Genomic DNA, 24,944 nt, shown 5'->3' with positions numbered 1-24,944 from the left:
AGCGTCATGTATTGCCCCCTGGGTAATGGAGGTTATGTAGGGTATTTATGAATAGTCCAGAACCTGATATGGAAAAGGGAGAAAAGAGTACTAGCAGCTTGTGAGAAGTGCCCGCACACAAGAAAAAGACACGGTACACCAAAGAGTAAAATGTAGATGCGCCGGTACTGCGTACCGGTGAGTACCGGTCCACTTCGAGCACTGCGTAGTTATATATTTATCACGTTTTAGATTCAAGGGGGAAATTCTTAAATGCGAAAATGTTTTACGTTTTACGCAACATTCACCAATACTTCACCAACACCAATACAATAGGAATATCCCACAACACAATTGCTCCTTTAATAACGTTGGCTGTAATTAATGTTGCTGCGATTTGAACTCTTCATCACTATAGAGAGGCTTTACTCATGGGAATCTTCTCCCTGCTGAAAAAAAACCCCAATAGAAACCATTACCGAAATTCTACTGGTTTCCACTACGAATACCATTACAAACCATCAGCTAACCATTAAAACCATTACCATTATTGGTCCTTAGCGCCGCTAGACATAACATGCCACCAGTAGTCATCAGATCACCAGTAGAGACCTACAGGGACCATTACAGTTTCCTATAAAACCAATACAATTCCTGTCATAACCATTAAAACCATTACAAATTCTATGAGGGCTACTATTGTTTTGTTCAGCAGGGCTGTACAATCGAAGTGTAGGTGTTTACTAATAAATATATTAGCAGTTGTTGTTAACACATACTTTAGAGTTTAGCTTGATTAAGAATTTGAGACACTTAATCGAATGTCTTATGAAGGAATACAATGCCTCAGGATTCAGTTTGCATCTACAAAAAAAAAGAAAGAAAAGACACTTCCTGCAATTCAAAAATACACAGCACGTCTCAGATTGGTGATTGTAGTGCGATTGCTGTGTTCACCTGCCTAAATGAACCATGTTTCCTCCACAACAGGAGCAAGTAACAAATAAACTGGAGCCAGTTGTGTTTCTCCTAAATGTTTCTCTGAGTGAGTCTGCAGTTCAACCCCAAGAGACACTACAGGACCTTGACGCATTCCCTATGCTCAGTGGCCAGCAGCAGCTGACTGAGAAAACCGAGGTACAGATGCAAATTATACACATGCAAACATGGTCCGCATGCAATAGCTGATTAAATGATTAAAAAGTTTCAGCTACGGCAAAATGTATGTGGACACCTGACCATCACACCAGTATGTGCTTTTTGAGATTCTCAGGGCATTCCAGATTTAGTCCCTCTTTGCTGTTATAATAATTTTCACTCTTCTGGGAAGGCTTTCCACTAGATTTTTGTTCATTCAGCACAAGAGGTCAGGGCTCAGTGCAGGACACTTGAATTCTTCCACTCCAACTTTGGCAAACCGTGTCTTCATGGAACTCGCTTTGTGCACATGGACATTGTCATGCTGGAACAGGTTTGGGCCTCTTAGTTCCAAAATTATAATGCTACAGCATGCAAAGAAATTCTAGACAGTTTTGTGCTTACAAATTTGTGGCAACATTTTGGGGAATTACAGTATCTGGGCATGGGTGTGATGGTCAAGTATGCACAAACCTTTTGCTGTATAGTGCACAAAATGTAAATTGTAATATATACAAATATATGAATGCAGAATCACTAGTTATTGGACATTGCACTGTTTTAGATCAACTTCCAGAAGGAGTGTGGCTCTGATAACAAATGTAGCAGTAATCTGCAGGTGAAGGCACAGTTTGCCAGTGAAGAGCAAACCGTATTCCCCAGGTGCGTTACACGACTCTCAGCACTTTCTGACATGATGCCTAACATTGCTTGTGTTTGTTTGTTTGTTTGTTTAATTATGCTCAGTGTCCCAATTAATACTAGTGCATTTTATTTTGTATCAATATTACTCCTTTGTAATAAAAGGCTAGGATGTTATCATGATATGAAATGTACTATTGGCTCGTGCTTCCTTTTTATTTTTAAATATGACACAACCAGTTGTTTCCACATTACAAAAACCAACTGAAATTGTATCACGGCTGTTCACTGTTCATCCTCGACTCAGTCATAATTAGAGGTCGTCCGTTTGATCGGTTTTGCTGAGTAATCTGCAAAAATCCGCACCGATAGTTTTTCCTGGTTGCATCCGTTGTGTTGAGGTCCCCTGTCAGTATACAGTACGAGAGTAGCCTCTAGAGGTGAAATAAAAACTGACCAAATCACTGACCAATTTTGTTGTTATTTGACGTGTTTTTTTTATTAATTTTGGATGTCTCTATTTTTATTTGTTATTTGGAGTGTTACTTTTTGGTTCAGTTTGGATGTATATCTTTCATTTACTTTAATATTTATTGATAGTTAATATATATTAATATTTATATATTTATTTCATTTAAAGAAGTACAGTACATTTTCATGGTGCAGTCAGTACTGTTTATTTTTCTAATAAAGTTCAGCAATATTTTACTTTGAGTGTTATGTTTTCATTCAATATCAATTTTAAAATATAGGCGCACGGTGGCTTAGAGGTTAGCACGTTCGCCTCACACCTCCAGGGTCCGGGGTTCCAATCGAATGTGTGGAGTCTGCATGTTCTCCCCATGCTGCGGGGGTTTCCTCCGGGTACTCCGGTTTCCTCCCCCAGTCCAAAGACATGCATGGTAGGCTGATTGGCGTGTCCAAAGTGTCCGTAGTGTATGAATGGGTGTGTGAGTGTGTATGTGATTGTGCCCTGCGATGGACTGGCACCCTGTCCAGGGTGTACCCTGCCCTGTGCCCGATGCTCCCTGGGATAGGCTCCAGGTTCCCCTGTGACCCTGAAGAAGGAGTAAGCGGTAGAAGATGGATGGATGGATGGATGGATCAATTTTAAAATAATATCAGTTGATTAATCGGTTATCGACAGGTACCGCGCAACTAGGTTATCGGTATCTGTAAAAATTCACTATCGGTCGACCTCTAGTCTTAATGTCTGTCCTGTTTCCCTCCCTTAACTTCTGTCTGGAACCTAAACGTAAAACATTTTGCTTGGATTTCAGTGTAGATAATAGACAGATGATGGAATATAACAGCAGCGTCAAGAAGCTGGTTCTGTTAGTGGAGGTGAGCAACATGCCCGAGAGCGGCAGGGAGGCTGAGGACGCACATCATGCCATGCTCAACATCACCGTTCCCCCTACACTCACCTACTATGGCTTTCGGTCCAAGGTTAGGCCACACAGAGGCGCTCTTTTACAATATTTTACAGTGACGCTACAATATCTAGTTCTTTTTTTAATTTATATTTCTTTTTTTTCTAAACAGGAAATTGAGTGTAACACTAACAAGACTGTGATGTGCAATCTTGGAAACCCATTTAAGAGTGACAGGAAGGTGAATTAAATCTGTGAATAATAATAATAATTATAATAATATATTTTTTTTAAACTACCACTTTATTGTAAGACCTGTCTGTAATGACTTCATGAAACTTTGTAGCACATGCATAACTCCTGTCACATGTAGACGTCTCTGATTTCTGTTTGCGTTCTCTGTTTTCCCTGCAGATTTCCTTTCAGATCATATTTGAGACTTTTACTACACTTTACACAGAGCAGATTGTGCTGCAGCTCCAGCTGTCTACGTAAGTGCCATGTTCTCAAGTGATCTCTACGAATGACGTGTTGGTTTGTGAACTTTGAAAGATGAATCCAGCAGTCCATTGTCATTTGATAATCCTGAAACTGGGTGATGAGTATGTGTGTGTGTGTGTGTGTGTGTGTGTGTTCAGTCTGAGTGAACAGAGTGACCTGTATCCTGTGCCAGTCGTCCTCAATGTGGAGAACACAATCCTCACCTCTTTCTCTATGTACGTACTCTTACGCAACTGCAAGATATTTACACCTTTTATATAACTTTCATCCTCACAGTTTATTAAATATATATTTTAATTCATTTTATTTTTAAGCACATCACACTGCTTTATGTTGAGCTTCCCATTCCCATTGTGATTTACATATTAAAGATTCGAAGGTCAGCATTGTTGTGTTATGATAAGGCACAATATTGAACCGCAGTCTACAGTACAATCAATGATTATGTATACATCTAGATGAAATTAGGAAAAGAGATCAGGTTAAACAAGTATTTTTTTAATCTGAGTGATAGCCTTGAACACTATTCTAGAGATTAGGCGTGATCTTCCACAGTCTGCTTCAGTTGAGCGAAATGCTTATGATGGCTATGCTGCTTCAGGAAATCAGCAAGATATGCCCGATCGAATAATTCAAGAAGTTCTGAACTACCTATAGCTTACTTTAAAATACATCAGAGCAACCAGCCAGTAAAACGGTCACCAATCTAGAATTTATGAAAGCATGCACTAATTTCTCATCCTCATGTATGTCTTACAGTGGATATAAAAAGTCTACACACCACTTTGCAGGGTTTTGTCTTGATCGTGAAACCAGGTTAAATGATGTCAGACGAGTTCCACCTTTCATGTGATATAGCAACCAAACACAATTCAAGTGAAAAACAAATAGAAACATTTTAGGGGGGGGAAGGAAAAGGGTTGCACTGGACAAATGTGCTTGCTTAAACGTGGTTAATACGTTTGCCTTACACCTCTGAAGTTGGGGGGTCGAATCCTGCCTCCGCCCCAAGTGCGTAGAGTTTTCATGTTCACCCCGTGCTTTAGAGTTTTCCTCCAGTTTCCTCCTCCAGTCCAAAGACATTGTAGGCTGATTGGCATTTCCAAATTGCATGAATGTCTGTGTGATTGTACGCAGGGGACATGTCCAGGCTCCCCCACGACCCTGTGTAAGATAAGCAGGATGGGGATGGATGGTTGCACTCAGTCTTTTTGGGCAAGAGTTTACCAGCTTGTTGATTTGGCAGTTTTATTCCACTCTTCCTTGCAAAAATGCTCCAGATCTATCAAATTGTGAGGGGATTTCCTGTGCACAGCCCTCTTCAAGTCTTTCCATAGGTTTTTAATCTGGGCTTCCATCTCTCCACCCTACCCCACCGTCCAGACTTGTGAAGAATACAAGAGATTGTTGTTAAATGCAGAGAGTAATCTGTACTTGCTTGATATGACTGCAGCTCCTTTAAGGGCTCTTGGTGGCCTCACTGATATGTTTTCTTCTTGACCTTTTGTCAATTTTGGAGGGACGTCCTGTTCTTTGAATGTCGCTGTCGTGCCCCACTTTCTCCACTCGTTGATGATGGCCTTCACGGTGTTCCATGGTACAGTTTTAGGAATTCTTTTGTACTCCTCTCCTGATTGATACATTTTGACAATGAGATCCTGTACATGCTTTGTAAGCTCTTTATGAACCATGGGACTTGAAAATCCTACAGAAGATGATCTTTATTTTGGGTTAATCAGAATCACTACATTGATGACAGCTGTACGATAATGACTTTTATACACGAGTTTGAATGAGACCTGTTTTTTTTCTTTATTTTTCACCTAAAAGTTTCTGTTTAGGTTTAAAAAAAATTTCTAACTGGTTGCTGGATCATTAAAGGTAGGAAAAGATCTGACATGCTTTATCTTGAGGTTTTGGGGGGTTTTTTACATCTCCAATTCCTGCCATTTTAACAGGGGTGTGTAGACTTTTTATATTCTCTGTATTTTGGCTATGTTTCTTAAATGTTAATAGAAAGTTGCTTATACACAACTTAAATGACAATGCTCTGCCAAATGTCCACATTTGTGTAGCTGTGCTGTTGAATCCTGCTGAACTGATAAGTGTAACTATGTATCATCAGCAGATAAATGAAAGCCAACATTTTCCAACATGTCCAAGGGGCTGAACTAAATAAAGGGAGCACTACTGTATAGGGACGTAAAACACAACCTTCTGGAACACCATTTTACCTCATTTTAGGCTCAGAAAATTCTCAATTAACAATAACAATCTGGTAATTTTAACAAATAAGATCTTAAGCAGACAAGAAGATTAAACAGACATATGAAAATGTAATGACAGTTTATAAGAAAAATAACAGATACTAAGAACAACAGATGCAACTATACCTATGAGATGGCTATAATATTGCAAGTTCAATTGTAATGCAGTGACAGGGAATACTGAAAGTAATCTCACATGAGCAAGTGTGCGGTTATACTGAATATTGGCACGGCTGTGATTTGGCTGTAGGTAATCATAGCCATACCAATATTCAACATAACCTCACTATTGCAAGTGTGATATTGCTTTAACCCAACAGTTCTATAAACAAGAAATGAATATCGATTAAGTGACATTTCGGACACAATATGGCCAAATGTTCTGTTTATTTTTGCTCCACGAGCGGAAATGGATCCCAAACAAGCAACACTCACTTTGGCTAGATGGCTAGCAAGCTCACATTGATTTGTACATTCCCATTAAAGGTGTTTCCGGTAAAATCGGCATCCCTTCTTCCTTTTCCTCTTCAACTGACAAGCTTTCCTATTTTAAGTCAAAAGTTATATTCCTCAAAAATATTGGTTGATGTCGCTAACACTACTGTAGGAAGTGGATTTTTCCACTTTGAACACAGACGAGAGGAGTGATACACACAGTGAAAGGTCCCAGTGCGGTTATAGGAAATATGGGCACTCTTGGAACACCACTCAACCAATAAAATTAGTGGACCGGAAATAACTGTTGTATGAAAAGGAATGAATCCACTCTCCTCCTCCCTGCAGAGAGAACGCAGTGGTGAACACTTATTTTAGTGGTAAAGTGGTGGGTGAGTCAGCCATGAACAGCACAAGTGACATCGGCAGTCTAGTGGAGTACGTCTTCAAGGTGAGTATTTTCGAAGAAATAGTTATTACATCACCACGTTGTTGAATTCTCAAATCCAAGTGGTCAGAAGGTGTTGATTATTTTCCTATAACAGCAGCTCTGATAGTAGTGCCGGCTGTAATTCAAATCACATCAAATCAAATATTAAATAATAAAATGAAACTCATTCACACAGACTTGTATGGTGGAAGCTGTACATAATCTAATGTTCTAATGTGTTTTAAAATGCGTTGTTATTTAATTCTTAAATGCATGCATGTTTCGCCAATCATTATTACATAATCGGGCCCGGAGATTATATCTAACGCGGATGGATCTCTAAACTGCCTCAATAGTATAAAACTGTCCTAATAGTTTATGAACAATTACAGAATAATAAAGTACAGCATATTTTGTTATATTTTGACATTTTATTTGTCAATAAACATATAAAAATATATACACCATTGAAATGACGCACTTGTAATTCACGCGTTAAAATAGTGAAAGTATTGTAGCATTTTCATTCAGTCGTTTCAGTCACCATAGCAAAATTAAAATCATTACAATATTTAATATTTTCGTAATTACAGTCATTTTATCATGTATAATTTTGCATGGCTAAACAGTTTTTAACTGTCCAGGGCTGAGCCCAGATCCTTGTTCATGCATTTTTTCCAGCTCAGCTAGCAGCCTTCCATAAAGTTTTGTTTTATGGAAACTGTGGTAACTCAGCTGTCAATGTATGACATGATCAGAAAAAGTTGGATTTAACATAAAACTTGTCTCACTGTTTGAAGGACTACCAGATCGATAAAATATAAAACTTTTCTAACTAGGCTAGTTTGGTGTCGCTAGCCAAGGGGAGGCACAGCTAAGCTATGAGTTTAGCTGCTACAGTGTCATGCAAAGTACATTATCCTTCCTTATGCTCTGCTCATATCATGTTCACGTAAACTGGAACTCATATAAACATGTACACACTTTGTTTTCCTGCTCAGCATCAGAGGATGTTGCTGTTCCAGTTTTAACCCCTTTACTGGTTTAAAAACAACAACAAAAATCGGCGGATATCCATTTTTTCCTCACACTGACCGTGTGAGCTAGCGTTTGGCAGAATTGAGAACTGTCAGACACGAGTATTTCCATGTATTTTCCTGTTAACCCTGTCTGATTGGTCTCGCCTACGTTCACTGAAGATATAAAATTACAACACCGCCATCTTCTTTTACTGACATTCAGTTACGTAGTGACAAACCGCTCCAAGTGGAGAATTATTCAGGGCTAAAATAAAAAATCTTTGGCCAATTCCCAGGCCAGGTTACACCCCTGCCTAAAAACACTATTATCAAGTAATAGGCAAATGTGGCACCTTCTGCGCTTTGTCCAGTAAATTCAGCATTTTGTTCATATTTGGATCATTGGATACATTACTCTCAGTAGACTAACTATTGTGTTCATCCATCCATCCATCTATCTTCTATACCGCTTATCCTTTCTTCAGGGTCACGGGGAAACCTGGAGCCTATCCCAGGGAGCATCGGGTACAATGTGGGGTACACCCTGGACAGGGTGCCAAACTATTGTGTTCATAATCATCAAAATCAATATTTTGTTTTCTGACAGCTTCATTATCAGATCCACCATCAAACAACGCTAGTATTTGATTAGAAACTTCTTCTGCAGTAAATCGTTGAACCATGTCAAGTTTAGTAATGTTTATTCTACGTCTGGGGTCATTATGACTGACACATTACATCATCATTCTTTACCAAACATGATGTGCCTTTATTAATAAATTAAAAATTGCACTTGTTGGCAAATTGCTGTGGTAAAAGAGGAACAAACACTTCAGGTGGTGTTAGATAATCCACTTCAGGATGGCAATCACATGGCTCACTCATGGATTATATTCTATAACAGCACATCCCAGAGTGTTTTCTTCCTTACCTGATGTTCACGTTTTTGTTAACTGCTTAACAATGTCCTGTCCCATTGACTCAAGCGATATCTTTTTAGATCAGTAAAACTGTTTAAAGATTATATATATATATATATATATATATATATATATATATATATATATATATATTCAAAAAACCAAACAACAAAACTAATTATTCACAGCATACTGTAAACAGGAGTTTTTGGGATCATACAATGCACAAAGTGTACCGTGTCAAAGAAGTAGAAGCAGTAGAAAAGTATTTCAAGTATACAGTTTTCAATGGTGTCTGAAGTTTGCATCTTTAGTTTTACACATTGAGGAAAACAAATGTAAGCAAAAGTAAGAGAATATAAAAGAATAAAAGTACCAGCAACATGCAAACTGCTTGAAATCATGTTAATTTGTTGGGCAATCTGAAAAAAAAAAAGACACAAAAAAAATACATCACAGCTCAAAATAGTAGTAACATGACTAAGACCTTATGATCAGAACTAAAAATTGTACAATGGACAATGGTAAATGTGTTGTACAATGGAAGACCCAGACCATCTCTTATGATTTTCACGCAACACAGTTGTAAACCTTATTTACATACCCGGTGTGTATTCCATTTATCTCAAATACTAGCAACATTTTTGCAAATAGACATTCAATAAATGAGCATTTGTCTGAGAGCAGGTGTGTACACCGGTGCAAGAGTAAATAGATAGAGGAAGCATGACTGCAACGTTTATTGTTTGATTTTAACATTTTTAGTTATCCTGAGCGTAATCTGTGCTAATGTCTCGGGTGCATGAAATAAAGCAGTATTTCCGTGGTGGCTTCCAGGTGCGTGTGTTGGGAGAACCACTGGGAGTGTTAGGGACTCTGGTCGTGGACTTTAAATGGCCTGTTGAGGTGACAAACGGTAAATGGCTGCTGTATGTGGCAGAGATCTTAACTGACGGGACGTCTGAGTCACACTGCGTTCCTCCGGGAAAAATCGTTAATCATCTGAACTTAACAGTGAGTACACATGAAGGACACATCAAAGTAAACATTTAACGTTTTAGAAAATGTAAATACACATCATCACATGACTATAGCATTTAGACTTTCTTCAGGGTTTTTTTTCCAGTTTTACATGATTTTGAAAGAAAAACGTCTTCTATAACCAACTTTTTTGTGATCAGCTGTCAATGAAGAGCTCGAAGCGGCATAAGCGAGATTTGGACAACAGCCAGCCACTCACTGAAGCAGCTATAACCCGCCTCACTCCGCGCAAAAAGATCTTCCTGCTGGTACAACACACAGCCACATCCACACTTAAACCACCAGATTCTGTGTTATATTTAGATTACACTATGATCATTCAGTTTGTTTAACCCTCACATACCACTGACCCAGTGGAACTATTTTTAATTTATAGCAATATAACTAATTTACAAAGTAACTGAAATGTTTTTTTTTAGGAATGTAACTGAATGCTAATACGTTTGTCAGAATGAACAGGTAATGTTCGAAACAGATACAAATAAAGATATGAATATTAGCTGCACTGTAAAAAAAAAAAAAAATTAATCTTGCCAGAAATGTTCACTGGGCATCTGGATGAGACTAAGCTGTACATCAGGACTGAGGTTATATGAGACACAATAAAAAAATTCACAAGCTGTTTTTTAATTCCATGCAGGCATGAGTGAGTGATAAAAATATAACTCTTGCAGGATGTAAAAAGACCACATTCATTAAAATTCCAAAACTGCATTCATTCATTCATCTTTATTAACTGTCTGGTGAGGGTCATTGTGGCTTAAAATAGACTCCTAGATTGTTTATATATTGTGAAATAGAAACGACTAGCTCTCTGGCAGGTGAGTCTTGTGCACATCTGGGATTTTACCTCTGGGTTTTTCCCCTGTGTTTCTCAGTAATAAAAAAAAAATGCTTTGGGTTTTAACCAGTGGCTCCCGAGTGGTGCGACATCGCCTGGGCAATGCAAGTTTGAATCCTGATAATGCCTTAGCCCTCTGTGGCCAGGATTCATGGAAAACAAAACTGGCTGGGCTCTCTGGATGGGAGGGATGGCATTCTCACTCTCCCTTGTCAATCACAGCGACACTAGCCAATCACGGGCGTCTGCATGCTCATGTATGCAGAAGAGGGCAGATAGCGCTTTCCCCCTGTGATACAGCATGAGCAGCAGTTCAAGAAGCTGCATGTCTCTGAGGAAGCAGATGATGGTGGGAATTGGCTAAGATAAATTTAATATAAATCTAGCTATTCAGTTATTCAGTAAACAGACAGATAATCCTAATATATACATATCCTAATCCTAATATACAGTATATTGTATGTATGTGTGTCTGTCTGTCTGTCTGTCTGTAGATAGATAGATACAGTGAGGGAAAAAAGTATTTGATCCCCTGCTGATTTTGTACGTTTGCCCACTGACAAAGAAATGATCAGTCTATAATTTTAATGGTAGTTGTATTTGAACAGTGAGAGACAGAATAACAACAAAAAAATCCAGAAAAACGCATGTCAAAAATTTTATAAATTAATTTGCATTTTAATGAGGGAAAAAAGTATTTGACCCCCTCTCAATCAGAAAGATTTCTGGCTCCCAGGTGTCTTTTATACAGGTAACGAGCTGAGATTAGGAGCACACTCTTAAAGGTAGTGCTCCTAATATCAGTTTGTTACCTGTATAAAAGACACCTGTCCACAGAAGCAATCAATCAGTCATATTCCAAACTCTCCACCATGGCCAAGACCAAAGAGCTCTCCAAGGATGTCAGGGACAAGACTGTAGACCTACACAAGTCTGGAATGGGCTACAAGACCATTGCCAAGCAGCTTGGTGAGAAGGGGACAACAGTTGGTGCGATTATTCGCAAATGGAAGAAGCACAAAAGAACTGTCAATCTCCCTCGGCCTGGGGCTCCATGCAAGATCTCACCTCGTGGAGTTGCATTGATCATGAGAACAGTGAGGAATCAGCCCAGAACTACACGGGAGGATCTTGTCAATGATCTCAAGGCAGCTGGGACCATAGTCACCAAGAAAACAATTGGTAACACACTACGCCGTGAAGGACTGAAATCCTGCAGCGCCCGCAAGGTCCGCTGCTCAAGAAAACACATATACATGCCCGTCTGAAGTTTGCCAATGAACATCTGAATGATTCTGAGGACAACTGGGTGAAAGCGTTGAGGTCAGATGAGACCAAAATGGAGCTCTTTGGCATCAACTCAACTCGCCGTGTTTGGAGGAGGAGGAATGCTGCCTATGACCCCTGGAACACCATCCCCACCGTCAAACATGGAGGTGGAAACATTATGCTTTGGGGGTTTTTTTCTGCTAAGGGGACAGGACAACTTCACCGCATCAAAGGGATGATGGACGGGGCCATGTACCGTCAAATCTTGGGTGAAAACCTCCTTCCCTCAGACAGGGCATTGAAAATGGGTCGTGGATGGATATTCCAGCATGACAATGACCCAAAACACATGGCCAAGGCAACAAAGGAGTGGCTGAAGAAGAAGCACATTAAGGTCCTGGAGTGACCTAGGCAGTCTCCAGACCTTAATCCCATAGAAAATCTGTGGAGAGAGCTGAAGGTTCGAGTTGCCAAACGTCAGCCTCAAAACCTTAATGATTTGGAGAAGATCTGCAAAGAGGAGTGGGACAAAATCCCTCCTGAGATGTGTGCAAACCTGGTGGCCAACTACAAGAAACGTCTGACCTCTGTGATTGCCAACAAGGGTTTTTAAACCAAGTACTAAGTCATGTTTTGCAGAGGGGTCAAATACTTATTTCCCTCATTAAAATGCAAATCAATTTATAACATTTTTGATGTGCGTTTTTCTGGATTTTTTTGTTGTTATTCTGTCTCTCACTGTTCAAATAAATCTACCATTAAAGTTATAGACTGATCATTTCTTTGTCAGTGGGTAAACATACAAAATCAGCAGGGGATCAAATACTTTTTTCCCTCACTGTAGATGGATGGATGGATGGATATCACACATGTAAAGACCCACAGCTGCTATCAGACACACACACATAAAGTCATTTTGAGTGGTTGGGAATGTAATCTTCGAATTTGTTCAGTACACTGTAAGCCATTACACCACTGGCCCAGAAGTACAGTGATTATTATCAGTGAACCACTAACAGTTTCATCTGTATTCCTTATGAATAAAGGACTGTGCGGAGCAGACAGCTCGCTGTGTGACCTTCTCGTGCCCACTGAGGAACATGTCCACTACATCCTCGCTCACCGTGAGAGCCCGTGTGTGGAACAGCACCATGCTGGAGGTGAATGTTCAGAATGGGAAGGTTTTCAGCTAACACACTGCTCTTTCTCTTCTGTACTTAACATGGAGGCATTGCCCGCTGTGATCCGCTAATGGGCTCGTTTTCCTCAGGATTTTGCCAACGCTTTTCGGGTGACCGTGAAAGGGAACGCCACGCTGAGGCTGGAGACCGACAAACCCACCATCAAGATGAAAACTGAAAATCGAGAGGTCAGCAAATGAATTGCTTATTCATATCACTATGCGCAGTTGCCAACTTGAGAGCTTAGAAATAAGGAGGTTGTTCAATACCCAAATCTTCCCTTAAGAAGCATTTACATTTTTAAGAATTTGCTTCAATTTGTTCACCTTTCACAACATTATAAGCGAACAGCAAATGCATTTAATGGTAAAATTGATAAAAGATTGTGACAATTGGACATTTGTTTCTTTGTCTTTGAATAAATATGGATATTTAAATAGTATTTGAAGAGCAAAATGGATCAAAGTTAGCTGGTTACTGAAATACGCTGATTTGTTTGTATGTATATAAAGTAGTAGAGCAGTATGCTGGAGAATTTTCCAGGAGAATTCCGGGACTCTAACATCAGAATTAGGATGGTTAACAAAGCGGGCAAAAGTAGAAGGACTCATGCTGGCTCAAATTTTGCCTATTACCTGAAGACACTTAACATAGAAACAGATACTCACATATTCAATTGGAGAAAGAAAAATAAGACACCAGCCGTGAGTGAGAAGAAGCAAGGGTCCAGGTTTATTCATTCCGTTCCACCACACGAGATCCCCACAGTTTGAGACGCCCCAAAATGCGATCTAAAAAACCAGAGCTGAAGCTTTTCTATTTATACGGTTTTCTTAGAGTCAGGATGACCCAGACATCAATATGTTTAGAGTTAGCTATCCCGGAACACCATTATGTACATCAATTGGCACTGTTGAGCGACCCTTATCACGCAGGTGCAGTTCCGGCTCCAAAATATATTTTGTTTTGTTTCACTCTTTAAAAATAACTTGACCTTGTCTGTGTCGCTTCCTGACTGGATTTTCGTCGAGAACGGACACTTTCAAACACACCATCTCAACATTATGAGTAAATTTTATGTTTGTTCTAATTTTCTTTTTTTTGTTTATAGTGCTTGCATGTACATTGCCCTATAAGAGTTTTTCATGAAACAGAATATGAAACAGATTAATTTCTGTTTTCTGCATACACACCAGGCCTCTGTGTGTGTGTGTGTGTGTCTCTTAGTTGACTTTCTGCCTGTGTCCAGACGTACTCCACCTACGCTCTGAGGCCTGCCGCCCTTAATCAAATACATGTATTGTAATCCCCCTGCGCCTTGCTTATCTGTGTGTTGTGTCTTAGGTGAACATCTGTTCATACAGTCCACCAGCCCAGTGAATTCTCAATATGATTACATATTACTCATACTAGGTCTCCCTCGTGTTTATTTCATGTATATTTTATATACAACATTTCTCCCTCTGAGGCTATAAAGCCTCACAAACTACACGTATATATTGTTTTGAATCCTGACTCCTTTGATTACACGTTGATTAACTGTGTACCCCCTAAATAGTGATTATTACTACTACTGTCGTTAGTATAAGTGGTAGCTACGAGTAACTACTTGATTGGATCTACACATCCCTGTCTTTCTCAACTGGGCCTGTCAGCCCTCAGTTTTGTATTTTTCGGGACCGCGCAGTGTGTTGCTTCTCCCCAATAATCAAATCTCGCACTCAGGGGTGGGAGAAAAAACCTCCTATGAGGAAAAATTCCCACCCTGCCAGCACCATGTGCTCGACAGCACCATTATACTTTTCTGTGCCTGATTGTGTTCACACTTCTTTGCACATCACATGTCACATTACAAACATTTTATATCCTTATATAACATCCCAATTAACCAGTTGTATCAAGGTAATGTCCATCATTCGCCCCTCGGCATCCTTCAGTCTGCTGGTTGTCTTCAGCACCGGCACTTGGGGAGAGGTTAGGCTAGCACTTACACCCAGGGCATGGCTCATGGCATGGCTCATCACATCGTCTTCTCATCCTGGCCTGCCATTGAATTGAGAGATCTGCGATAATGTCTCTTGAGGGCAGACCCCCCGTTGACAGCTTCTGGTCCACACAGGACCTTCACGTGTCCCCTGCCTCACAGGTCGGGGGTCTCATGTCCTCATAGTCAGTTGCTTCAGCCATTCTCTCGCTGCTCAAGGTGACCACCACCCCCCGTTGAGGCGGTAACACCTCACCCTTCACTCCTGGGCTGGAACACCCCTAGGTACCCAATTCGGGGGTCACGGGACAAGGAAAAAACCTCTCTCGGTCCCCAGCTCTGGTCAGTCTCTCTGGAGGCGTGGAGTTGGGTCAGCCAGCAGGACAGGACTTCCTTCCTTTGTAGACACGTTCACCGATGCTCAGACCTTGTCAAGGTACAGGTACATTCTTGAATGGGCAACCAGTCATAGAAAATAGGTGGAGGAAAAATAGAATGGACAGAGCTCATTTGTTAACAGCTTTTATCCAACATGCATGTCTCATATCGGTCCTTCTGAGGTCAGAACACCTGTTCACCTGGAATTAAAAAGTATGATTTACTGTGGGGCAAAGGTCATTTTAATTTAGCACATACACAACACATGAAGCAATTTACATACATAGTCGTCTAGATGAATATCGACACCACCTATGGACTGAGAAAGGTTAGTAGACATTTTCCAAGCCATGGGGAAAGGTCGACCGAATAACTAACACCTCAAAGGGTGAAAGGCCTGTGGTTTTAGATGGGGTCATTCGAATTTCAGTAAGAACAGCATGTCAGATCAGGCAGTACTCTTTCGGCAAAATCCTGACAATAGTTTTAGCATTTTCCCTGTCTGTAAAAGTCTGTAAAAATAGTGATTCTTTGACCTTCAGATATCGTGCACACACAAATTTGAGCTGAATTAAATGGCAATGAATGTGCTTCAGTTACCACATCTGGTAAACAGTTTCTTTTAAACAATCATGATTTTCAGGTAAAGGAATGGTGTCAATTTAGCAGACAAATTTAATGGTCAAATTTGTGGTAGCACAGAGAACAGTTTCATAACTGAGCCGTCATGTGTTGTGTTTCAATGTTGGATAATACCCGTTTCACCTGTGCAACACCAAAGGGTGTCAGAACCAATCATCCTGCATCTATTACCAAAAGAGCAGCACTCTCAGCCACTGCACGCAGACACGTGCGGGTAGCCCAGCATGTTCCTGTGCCACCCCCGGAGTGTTAGTGGGCAGATGGTAAAGTTCCGTGTAGTCTGGCAGACCCAGGGCTGGAGAGAGGAACATGAAACAGGTTTTTAAATGTTTATATGCAGAAACAGTCTCAGATGTGTGTGTGTCACATGAGTATGGGTCCCAGGAGTCAACGTGGATCGAATGTTCTACGATGGCCCTGAGCTGTTTTGTAGCGGGCAGTTGAGAACGCCATCTGGCCATCCAACAGCCTTCTCTGTCCTTTTGATAAGAGAAAACAAAAACATTTGACTTTGTTTTACATAGGTGCAATGTTGCACTTGGAACCTTGAATCCTTTGTGAGCCAGATGCTACGGCAGTCTCAAGGTTGCAGTTCAGCAGCAAGCTTCTGACTGGCGTCGTCTGTGACATGGAAATCTTGCAAAGAGTCTCAGAGGCTCGTCTCACCACACAAGCAAACACAGGGCCAACGTAGCCCTTCGGCAGGCGTGTCCAGGCCAGCTGGCGTCCCCTTGCGTAAATGCAAACAGTGACTGAACACTGAAACCAAAAGAGCATAATCTACCATGCTAAACCACGCATGGTGTGAAGCTATTAATGTATTAGAAACAGGAAAAACACAACATCGAAACACAGCTTCTGCCTGAGGTCTTGTCTAACTCGTCATGTGACATCAGGCTTGGGAACAGGATTTAACAGGTGTGTTATACGGGCTCACACAGGGCTTCAAAACACCTTGCTGTAACAGAGAATTAACAATAACATCAACATCAAGGGCTTTCGATTCAGGTAAGGGATATTGTTGTTTTACATACACAGGATGAGAATTTTTTGACTTAGCTGATAGGACATTGCATGTCCTTGTGGTCTAGACAGTTAGGCAGAGTCTGTAACCTGGATCTGATTCTGATTGAGACATATTCTGACAAATTGAGCTGATTTAGGAGATTTATTGCGTTTCCACAATCAGAGGTTTAGAAATTTAGAGCCCGAGAATGCAAAATTAAAAAGAACACTACGGCATGTTTACAAATTCATGCAAAATTAGTTCATGATCCAAACGTTATAATAATTTGTACTCATATTCATAACAATCCCTGAATATTATATACAATGGCAATAATAAGAAAGTCTTTCGTTTGGATTCCTTTTTTAAAAAAAAACAACCTGAAGTCATTTTATGTGGATTTTACTTTTCAGTTTTTTTATCTTTAGTTTTAAGTACATCGGATTCAAGTGTCAGCTGATCAATTTTATCTTTGGTCAGGCAAAAAATGGCGATATACCTGAGCGAAAAACAAAGTGTCACAAAACGCAGACTGCCATAAAAGTTCTCTCCGGACTGATAAAATCAAGAATACTGATTGATTTTAACTTTTGCAGAAATATGTTTAAATATTTATTTATATATCGAGTCACCTTGACTTTAATGTGTAGTGTGAAGTTTGATAACTAAAGGATTGTAAAAAGGAAAAAAAACAAAAAACAAAAATCTCTCGCACGCACTCTCTCCCTCTCTCGCGCGCTCTGTGTTTAGATGAACGTCATCATGGAATTCAAAACACTTTCATTCAGTTTCCAAACAGGGAAACACACGGAATTCAAATTAAAATGAAAAGAATGATTTGGAGCTCCGGCGCGCATGCCTCTGACCAGCTGTGTACACAATCTAAATATGGAAGTGTATACAATCCGCCCAACACAGTCTCAATCCAGTCTCCCGGTGTCATGCCAGGAAACGGAAGAGCCAGGCCGGACGGAGACCCTCCCCCATAACTTGGAACACAACACGCACAGTAACACCATAATACTAAACAAACAATAAACACACATAACACTCTCTTAGGCAAACCACACAGACAGTTTTGCAAAACACCAATTATTTTGCATTATGACAACTTTAAATTAATTTCAACCAACGAACTACACTGAGTTGGAGAAATCACCTTTTCCTCTACAATCAAATGTATTTTCAATTAAAACTCATTTAATAATCTGTATAATAAACACAAGTTTTTAACTTGATTACTCATAAAAATCATGTTGTTCCAGCTAGTTTTTCCACATTATTTAAAAGGATTTAAGTGTTATGTACTTAATTACCATAATTGTGAACACAATTTTTTTTTATAACTTACTAACTTCAAGTTGTATAACAATAGTTACTAAAATACTACAAATATTATACCTAACATCTCTGAAGGATTTATAGACAAGGCACTGAATGAAATGAGCAATATAGACAAAAAAGAAACACTCTGTGTCTACTACTTTTTATCTCCCATAGAACTATCCACAGCCCAAAGGCTGCTGAAAGAGCAAGCTAACTACAATTGAGCTATTGAGATTATAAGGCTGTATGTGTGAACGACAAACCAAACCATGTATTCTATAATCTGGGCTAAGACCTCCTTTTAGGCCTACAGAAAACTATTCCTTTTTTATCTCTCTGCTCACACATCATAAAAGAGAAACCCTTTATTATCACTTAATTTATGGAATATAAATGAAAGGTCCAAATGGACTTTCTCCTCCACATTTCGAGCGTCTGACTCACTCATTTCTCAACAATGGCTTCTGGGGCCTGAAAATGCACACTTTTTTCTACCTTCAGTCTTCCTTTTTCCTTGGATCACACAATCTGGGAATATGTTGTTATATATTACAGGTCTAGAAGTTCTGATTTACACAACGGGCAATCAGGCAGATGTCTAAAATATTTACAATGTTCTTGACTGCTCCGCAATTTTTAAAACATTCCTACAGCAGTTATTGATACCAAAGTAATTATTATAATACAAACAGTCCAATCCAACTCACACAAAGTTTGTACCAAATTCAAAACATTCAATGAAAAAGCAGAAATATCTCACAAAGTTCTGTGTTACCCATCTCAATCTGAAGAGCACACCCACACAGTGTGGTGTTTTTTTTGTTGTTTTTTTTTTCCTTTCACACAGCAGCAGGCCTGCATGCGCAGATAAGAACACACACATACACATACACTGAGGGAGGCCTTTACTCACACTTGTCTCCAAAACTAAATTTTTAGAACTTATCACACACACATGCCTTCTTTTTATCACCATCGCATGCAAGCTCACATACACATGTTATATTCACACACTGTTACACATATTTATATTATTACACACACACAATTGTGGTTACACATTCATACACTGGGCACGCTTCTCTTGATGGGTCCTTTCCCTGAGTTCCGTGACCCGGACCTGGGCCCAGGATTTACACCCCTCTATATCCAGCCCTGGAATCTTTCACCAGCGGTATTAGGGGTCCCCCACCAAAGCAGCCGCCACCTCGAGTGGCCGGTATCTGGGGTTTGAGGCCTCATTTCCACCTGCCTCTATTGCAGCCCTGAAATCTTTCACCAGCGGTATTGCAGGACTTTCACTCACACAACACATATACAATTTCATTAAACAACCTTATACACCTTATACATAACCCTTATACAATCACATATTGGTTCAGACTTTTCTTACCTTTTCTCACTCACTCAAGGTTCTTTTGGAGACCAACTTAGTCTTTCTTCCCACCCCGGGGCTTCCCACTCTTGACAACAGATCACTAAGACAGAGCTTTGAAATAACAGGCATCTGCAGTGCCTTTTTCCTACACGGCCTATCTGTTGCCTTAGAGAGTGAAGTCCCACGGGAGAAATTACAGACATACGGGTCTTAGCCCAGTCCCATCTGGGTCGCCAAATGCTGGCTCAAATTTTGCCTATTACCTGAAGACACTTAACATAGAAACAGATACTCACATATTCAATTAGAGAAAGAAAAATAAGACACCAGCCGTGAGTGAGAAGAAGCAAGGGTCCAGGTTTATTCGTTCCATTCCACCACACGAGATCCCCACAGTTTGAGATGCCTCAAAATGCGATCTAAAAAACCAGAGCTGAAGCTTTTCCATTTATACAGTTTTCTTAGGGTCAGGATGACCCAGACATCAATATGTTTAGAGTTAGCTATCCCGGAACACCATTACATACATCAATTGGCACTGTTGAGCGACCCTTATCAGGTGAAGTTCCGGCTCCAAAATATATTTTGTTTTATTTCACTCTTTAAAAATAACTTGACTTTGTCTGTGTCGCTTCCTGACTGGATTTTCGTCGAGAACGGACACTTTCAAACACACCATCTCAACATTATGAGTAAATTTTATGTTTGTTCTAATTTTCTTTTTTTTTGTTTATAGTGCTTGCATGTACATTACCCTATAAGAGTTTTTCCTGAAACAGAATATGAAACAGATTAATTTCTGTTTTCTGCATACACACCAGGCCTCTGTGTGTGTGTGTGTGTGTCTCTTAGTTGACCTTCTGCCTGTGTCCAGACGTACTCCACCTACGCTCTGAGGCCTGCCGCCCTTAATCAAATACATGTATTGTTATCCCCCTGCGCCTTGCTTATCTGTGTGTTGTGTCTTAGGTGAATATCCGTTCATACAGTCCACCAGCCTAGTGAATTCTCAATATGATTACATATTACTCATACTAGGTCTCCCTCGTGTTTATTTCATGTATATTGTATATACAACACTCATCATTTCACTTCTCTTCATTCTCTTCTTCTTTTCCTTTTTTTCTACAGTTTGTGGTGAACATTGATCCTGTTCCAGGAGAAGAAACCCCATATAACGTTCCATTATGGATATATATCATTGCAGGCGTAGCAGGAATCCTCTTATTAGGCATCATCAGCCTCATCCTGTGGAAGGTACAGATTCTCACAATGCTATTTATTAGATCATTTGAATTCGAGAGCATGTCATACATATTCATGGTAGTGTGGTCCATGTTTCCAACCATCTCACAATTCATATCGTAAAACGGAAGTGCCAACATCTACATCAACATTAAAGTACTGTATTTGCTAATTTGGACCGTTTGCTACAACTAAAAAAAAAAAAAACTACACTTTTGTGCTGTTTCAGGTAGAGCAGTGGTCAGACCAAACATAAATACAATTCTCCCAGTGGAACAATCATTATTTAAATAACAATCAAACAATTAACTGAAGGGGAAAGGTCGCAAGATGTGAAAGATGTGCATTTCAATCTGTTAAAGCAGTTACTTTTGCTTCACGCTGACTTTTTCCTGCAAATTTACAAGCCTTGGTCTTGTGAGCCAATAGAAAAAAACATGCCAGGACTTTTTTTTTCGGCCAGTGAAACAGAAACTGAGGAGCTGCTTATGTAACGGTCATGGTAGACATTTTTGTCACGCTTTACAGTACTTACTGTTGCTTGGTGCACATTTGAATTAGCTAGCTAGCAGCCAATAGAAAAAAAAACTAGCCAGTCGCTCCAGGCTTTCTGCGATTTTGCAATCATAGAAATGAACACAAAATCAAGGAAACTTCACAATATTTATATTACATTTACAATATTTGGCAAACACCCTTATCCAGAGCAACTAACATTTATCTCATTCATACATCTGAGCAATTGAGGGTGAAGGACCTTGCTCAAGAACCCACATTGTCAGCTTGTTGATTCACAATATTTATGGTCTTTTAAATTATTTTGGTATCTCTACTGTGTCCCACAGTGTTCCCCTGCCACTCATCGTAGACATGTGTTGTGGAAACTAACGATGTCGTCATCGACTAAAACAAATGCGCAGGTTACTTTACTAACTGAAAAAGTGTGGACCTGAGTACAAGTTGCGTTCATGTTCTCGGGAATCGAGATCAGTTACAGTGCAACCGAACTCAGACCACCTCCTACAGGTAGTCTCGGATTTCACGTTACCAATTGATCATGCAAAAACATGCTCTGTTTCGGACTAACCTACCAGCGTTTAAGCCCTCTTAATTATGTAACAGCTGTATAAATTGAGCTTGCACACTCAGCTGGTTCATTTTAAATCCAAATTTCTTCACATATCCGTACAACCCATACATGTTTTATCACTTATTCTGTTAGTAGGGAGTCGTCCCGTTCGCTGACACACTGGCAAGGTTTTTTTGCTTGGTAGGATGTACTTTTAGCAATGTTGGCACCTCTGAGTAAAAGATTTCCTAAGGTTGAGTAGGGTCAGTGGTCAGGGATTAGTGTGACTACAAAAACACAAAAACTCTGACTAGACAAGTACTTTCAGATGGTTAGGAATACATACAGTGTTATACTTCAATGAATGGATTCACTTCAGTGATAGTTCAATGAAGTTAAAGCATTAATAAAACTTTTCTCTGTTAATTTGCCCGACTTGGACTAACCAGCAGAGGAATGTACTGTATCTGTAGCGGTACAACATACTGTATAATGTACTGTACTGTACTATACGATACTGTATAATATTTGCAATTACAATACTTGTTAATGGCTTTGAATTTATTATCAGGTTTCTTAAATCCACGTTGTGCAGCAGCACATCCTGAAAACAAAAATAGTCTATTAATCAAACTTCGATCCATCATCCCACCTTTCCTGCAGTGTGGCTTCTTTAAACGTGCCAGTCGAAGGGAGATGTACGAAGCCAAGGCCCAAAAAGCACAGATGAAGATACAGCCATCCGAGACAGAGAGGCTGACTGAGGACTACTGAGACCGTACGGGGTCTCCATCGGCCCCCTGTTGGTCCTCCTCGGTAATGCAGCCACCGTGGAATCAGCCCATGTATTCCCATTCTGTTCCTATTTTACACTTTTTCTCTTCTGATTTTTTCGCTCTCTGTTTACTGACTGGCGCTTGCTTTTCATGGATCAGAGGACTTTCTCTTTCCTTTTTTTTTTGCAGCTGAATTATTTGCCTGCTGAAGTAAAACGATAAGCCTTCCTCGAACTCTCATTAAAACTGTTTTGTTTCTCTGGGATTGGGCTTTTTTTTTTTTTAATTTATTACGAACTGGTGTTTGGCCAAGCTTGTTTTGGAACGGGTACCATTTTCAACTAATGAACCTTTTTTTTTTTTGTACACAAAGACTCCAATTACTCACAAATGAAGCATGGAAAATAACACACTCTACAGTATCTCTCTGAATGAGCCTTCCTGCCTGTTTTTCTCTTCAAAAGCTATTTGATTCTTGCTCGCTCCAGGACCTGGCAATGAGTCGCACATTCAGTCTCTGGTGAATAATGTCATGTTTCCTCTCTCTTCTCTCTCTCTCTCTCTCTCTCTCTCTCTGTTATACAGTGTGGGTTCTTTAAAAGAGCTGTCTACTACAAGGTGATGCCTAAATACCACGGAGTGAAAATACGCAAGGAGGAGAGGTACAAGTTGAGCCGGGCTTTCCAGCCTGAGCACGAGCTCAGCAAAAAACTCTGGGTCACTAACTGGACAGAAGTGCAAGAATATTACTACTGAACTTGGAAAGCACCCACTCAGCTGCTGGTTTAAAGGAATTCAGTGGCTGGAGATTTCCTTTGTTAAATGAAACAGACTCTGGGACAACATTTACACATGATAAAGAATCAAGTACTGGGTGAAGTGTGTTGTTGTTTGTTGTTGTTGTTGTTTGTTGTTGTCTGATGCAATATTATGTTGCAGATCAACAAGTTTCCATGACTGAAACCATTCAGCATTCTGAATACGTATCATTATTATTTTTATTGATTTTCCAATACTGAAAGTATTGCCGAACATTTCCTCATGGATATCTTTTGTGTACTATAGTGTGTATTATGGTATTATAGAATGATGTTTAGTTTAGGGCTTTTTTTATTGTATTTTTTAAATGACTACAGGATGATGCTCACACTCTGACTGACACTGTGAGAGACATGTCTTCTTCAGAGCAGTCTGACCCACCAAACTATGAACGATTATGAGGGATTGCAACAGATTGCAAGTGTTACAGTTTTGTAGCCGGGATGAAATACATTTCACCTCTTTATCTGCCCGATAGATATCAAAGACACAACGACACTGTCCTGTACAGAGGCACACAGTGAATTATAGCACAAGGAAGAGTACCACACATCACTGATTATTGATATTTATTTTATATGTGCATATATGACTAATAAGAGTCAATACACTGGAGAATATAATGTTTGTTTGGTTTTTTTTAGTGTTTTATGTGCTTCTCTGCTAGTCTGTAAGATTCACGGTAAGATCATCATTCCAGTTCAAACTGGTTTCACGTAGAGTATGTTAAAAAAAAAAAAAAAAAGAAATGAAACGTCATGAATTTCATCTTCTGTGTCGTTCTGTGAAAGAATGTCGATCAGCTGTTTTATGACACTGTCATTAGGTCCTGTTGTAGCACTATAAAAAAGATTTGGGTAAATCATTAGCTTCAAATCAGGACCGAATTTATTAGTATATCCAGAAATGGTGATTCAGTAATCCATATGAGTCAGAAGGTACTTCTTTTATACACTCCAGATATTAAAATGTTTTGTATATAAATGCATTGGTTATTGTTATTGTTTCTTACAGTGAATTTGACTGATAATTGTACATTATTTTTAAATTGACATATGTGAAGTGATCTAAATGACAGACATTGTGATGATATATACTTTTATATAATGATGGCTTGCTACCTTTAATTTAATTACTGTATTTTTTTGAAATAATAAGCTGCCCAGACTATTTTTAAGGTGACACAGTGATGCAGATGGTAGTTCCACGATCCCCAGTTTAATCCTGTTTCAATCCAGTTTCTGTGCATGTTCTCCCTATCTCTGGTTTCCTCCCACCTCTTAAAA

The 24,944-nt window shown here is 39.6% G+C and overlaps 1 protein-coding gene across 2 annotated transcripts in view; it reads left to right on the top strand.

Annotated features, from left to right (window-relative positions):
• Positions 1 to 24,848, top strand: part of itga3b (integrin, alpha 3b) — a 66,173-nt gene extending 41,325 nt beyond the window's left edge. For both annotated transcript variants that reach the window (XM_053639128.1, XM_053639129.1), the window contains exons 13-26: positions 970 to 1,116; positions 1,682 to 1,779; positions 3,039 to 3,207; positions 3,304 to 3,372; positions 3,546 to 3,622; positions 3,770 to 3,847; positions 6,683 to 6,785; positions 9,541 to 9,717; positions 9,885 to 9,992; positions 12,901 to 13,014; positions 13,125 to 13,223; positions 20,881 to 21,006; positions 22,727 to 22,879; positions 23,425 to 24,848. In XM_053639128.1, coding sequence (XP_053495103.1) covers positions 970 to 1,116; positions 1,682 to 1,779; positions 3,039 to 3,207; positions 3,304 to 3,372; positions 3,546 to 3,622; positions 3,770 to 3,847; positions 6,683 to 6,785; positions 9,541 to 9,717; positions 9,885 to 9,992; positions 12,901 to 13,014; positions 13,125 to 13,223; positions 20,881 to 21,006; positions 22,727 to 22,837 — 1,476 coding nt within the window. In that variant the 3' untranslated portion in view covers positions 22,838 to 22,879; positions 23,425 to 24,848. The remainder of the gene's footprint in view (positions 1 to 969; positions 1,117 to 1,681; positions 1,780 to 3,038; positions 3,208 to 3,303; positions 3,373 to 3,545; positions 3,623 to 3,769; positions 3,848 to 6,682; positions 6,786 to 9,540; positions 9,718 to 9,884; positions 9,993 to 12,900; positions 13,015 to 13,124; positions 13,224 to 20,880; positions 21,007 to 22,726; positions 22,880 to 23,424) is intronic.
• Positions 24,849 to 24,944: the final 96 nt, after the last annotated feature.

This window comes from Ictalurus furcatus, chromosome 13 (assembly GCF_023375685.1).
Source record: "Ictalurus furcatus strain D&B chromosome 13, Billie_1.0, whole genome shotgun sequence".
In the NCBI taxonomy this organism is placed as follows: domain Eukaryota; kingdom Metazoa; phylum Chordata; class Actinopteri; order Siluriformes; family Ictaluridae; genus Ictalurus; species Ictalurus furcatus.
The sequence above is the reverse complement of the archived record's forward strand: the minus strand, read 5'-3'. Positions and strand labels throughout refer to the sequence as shown.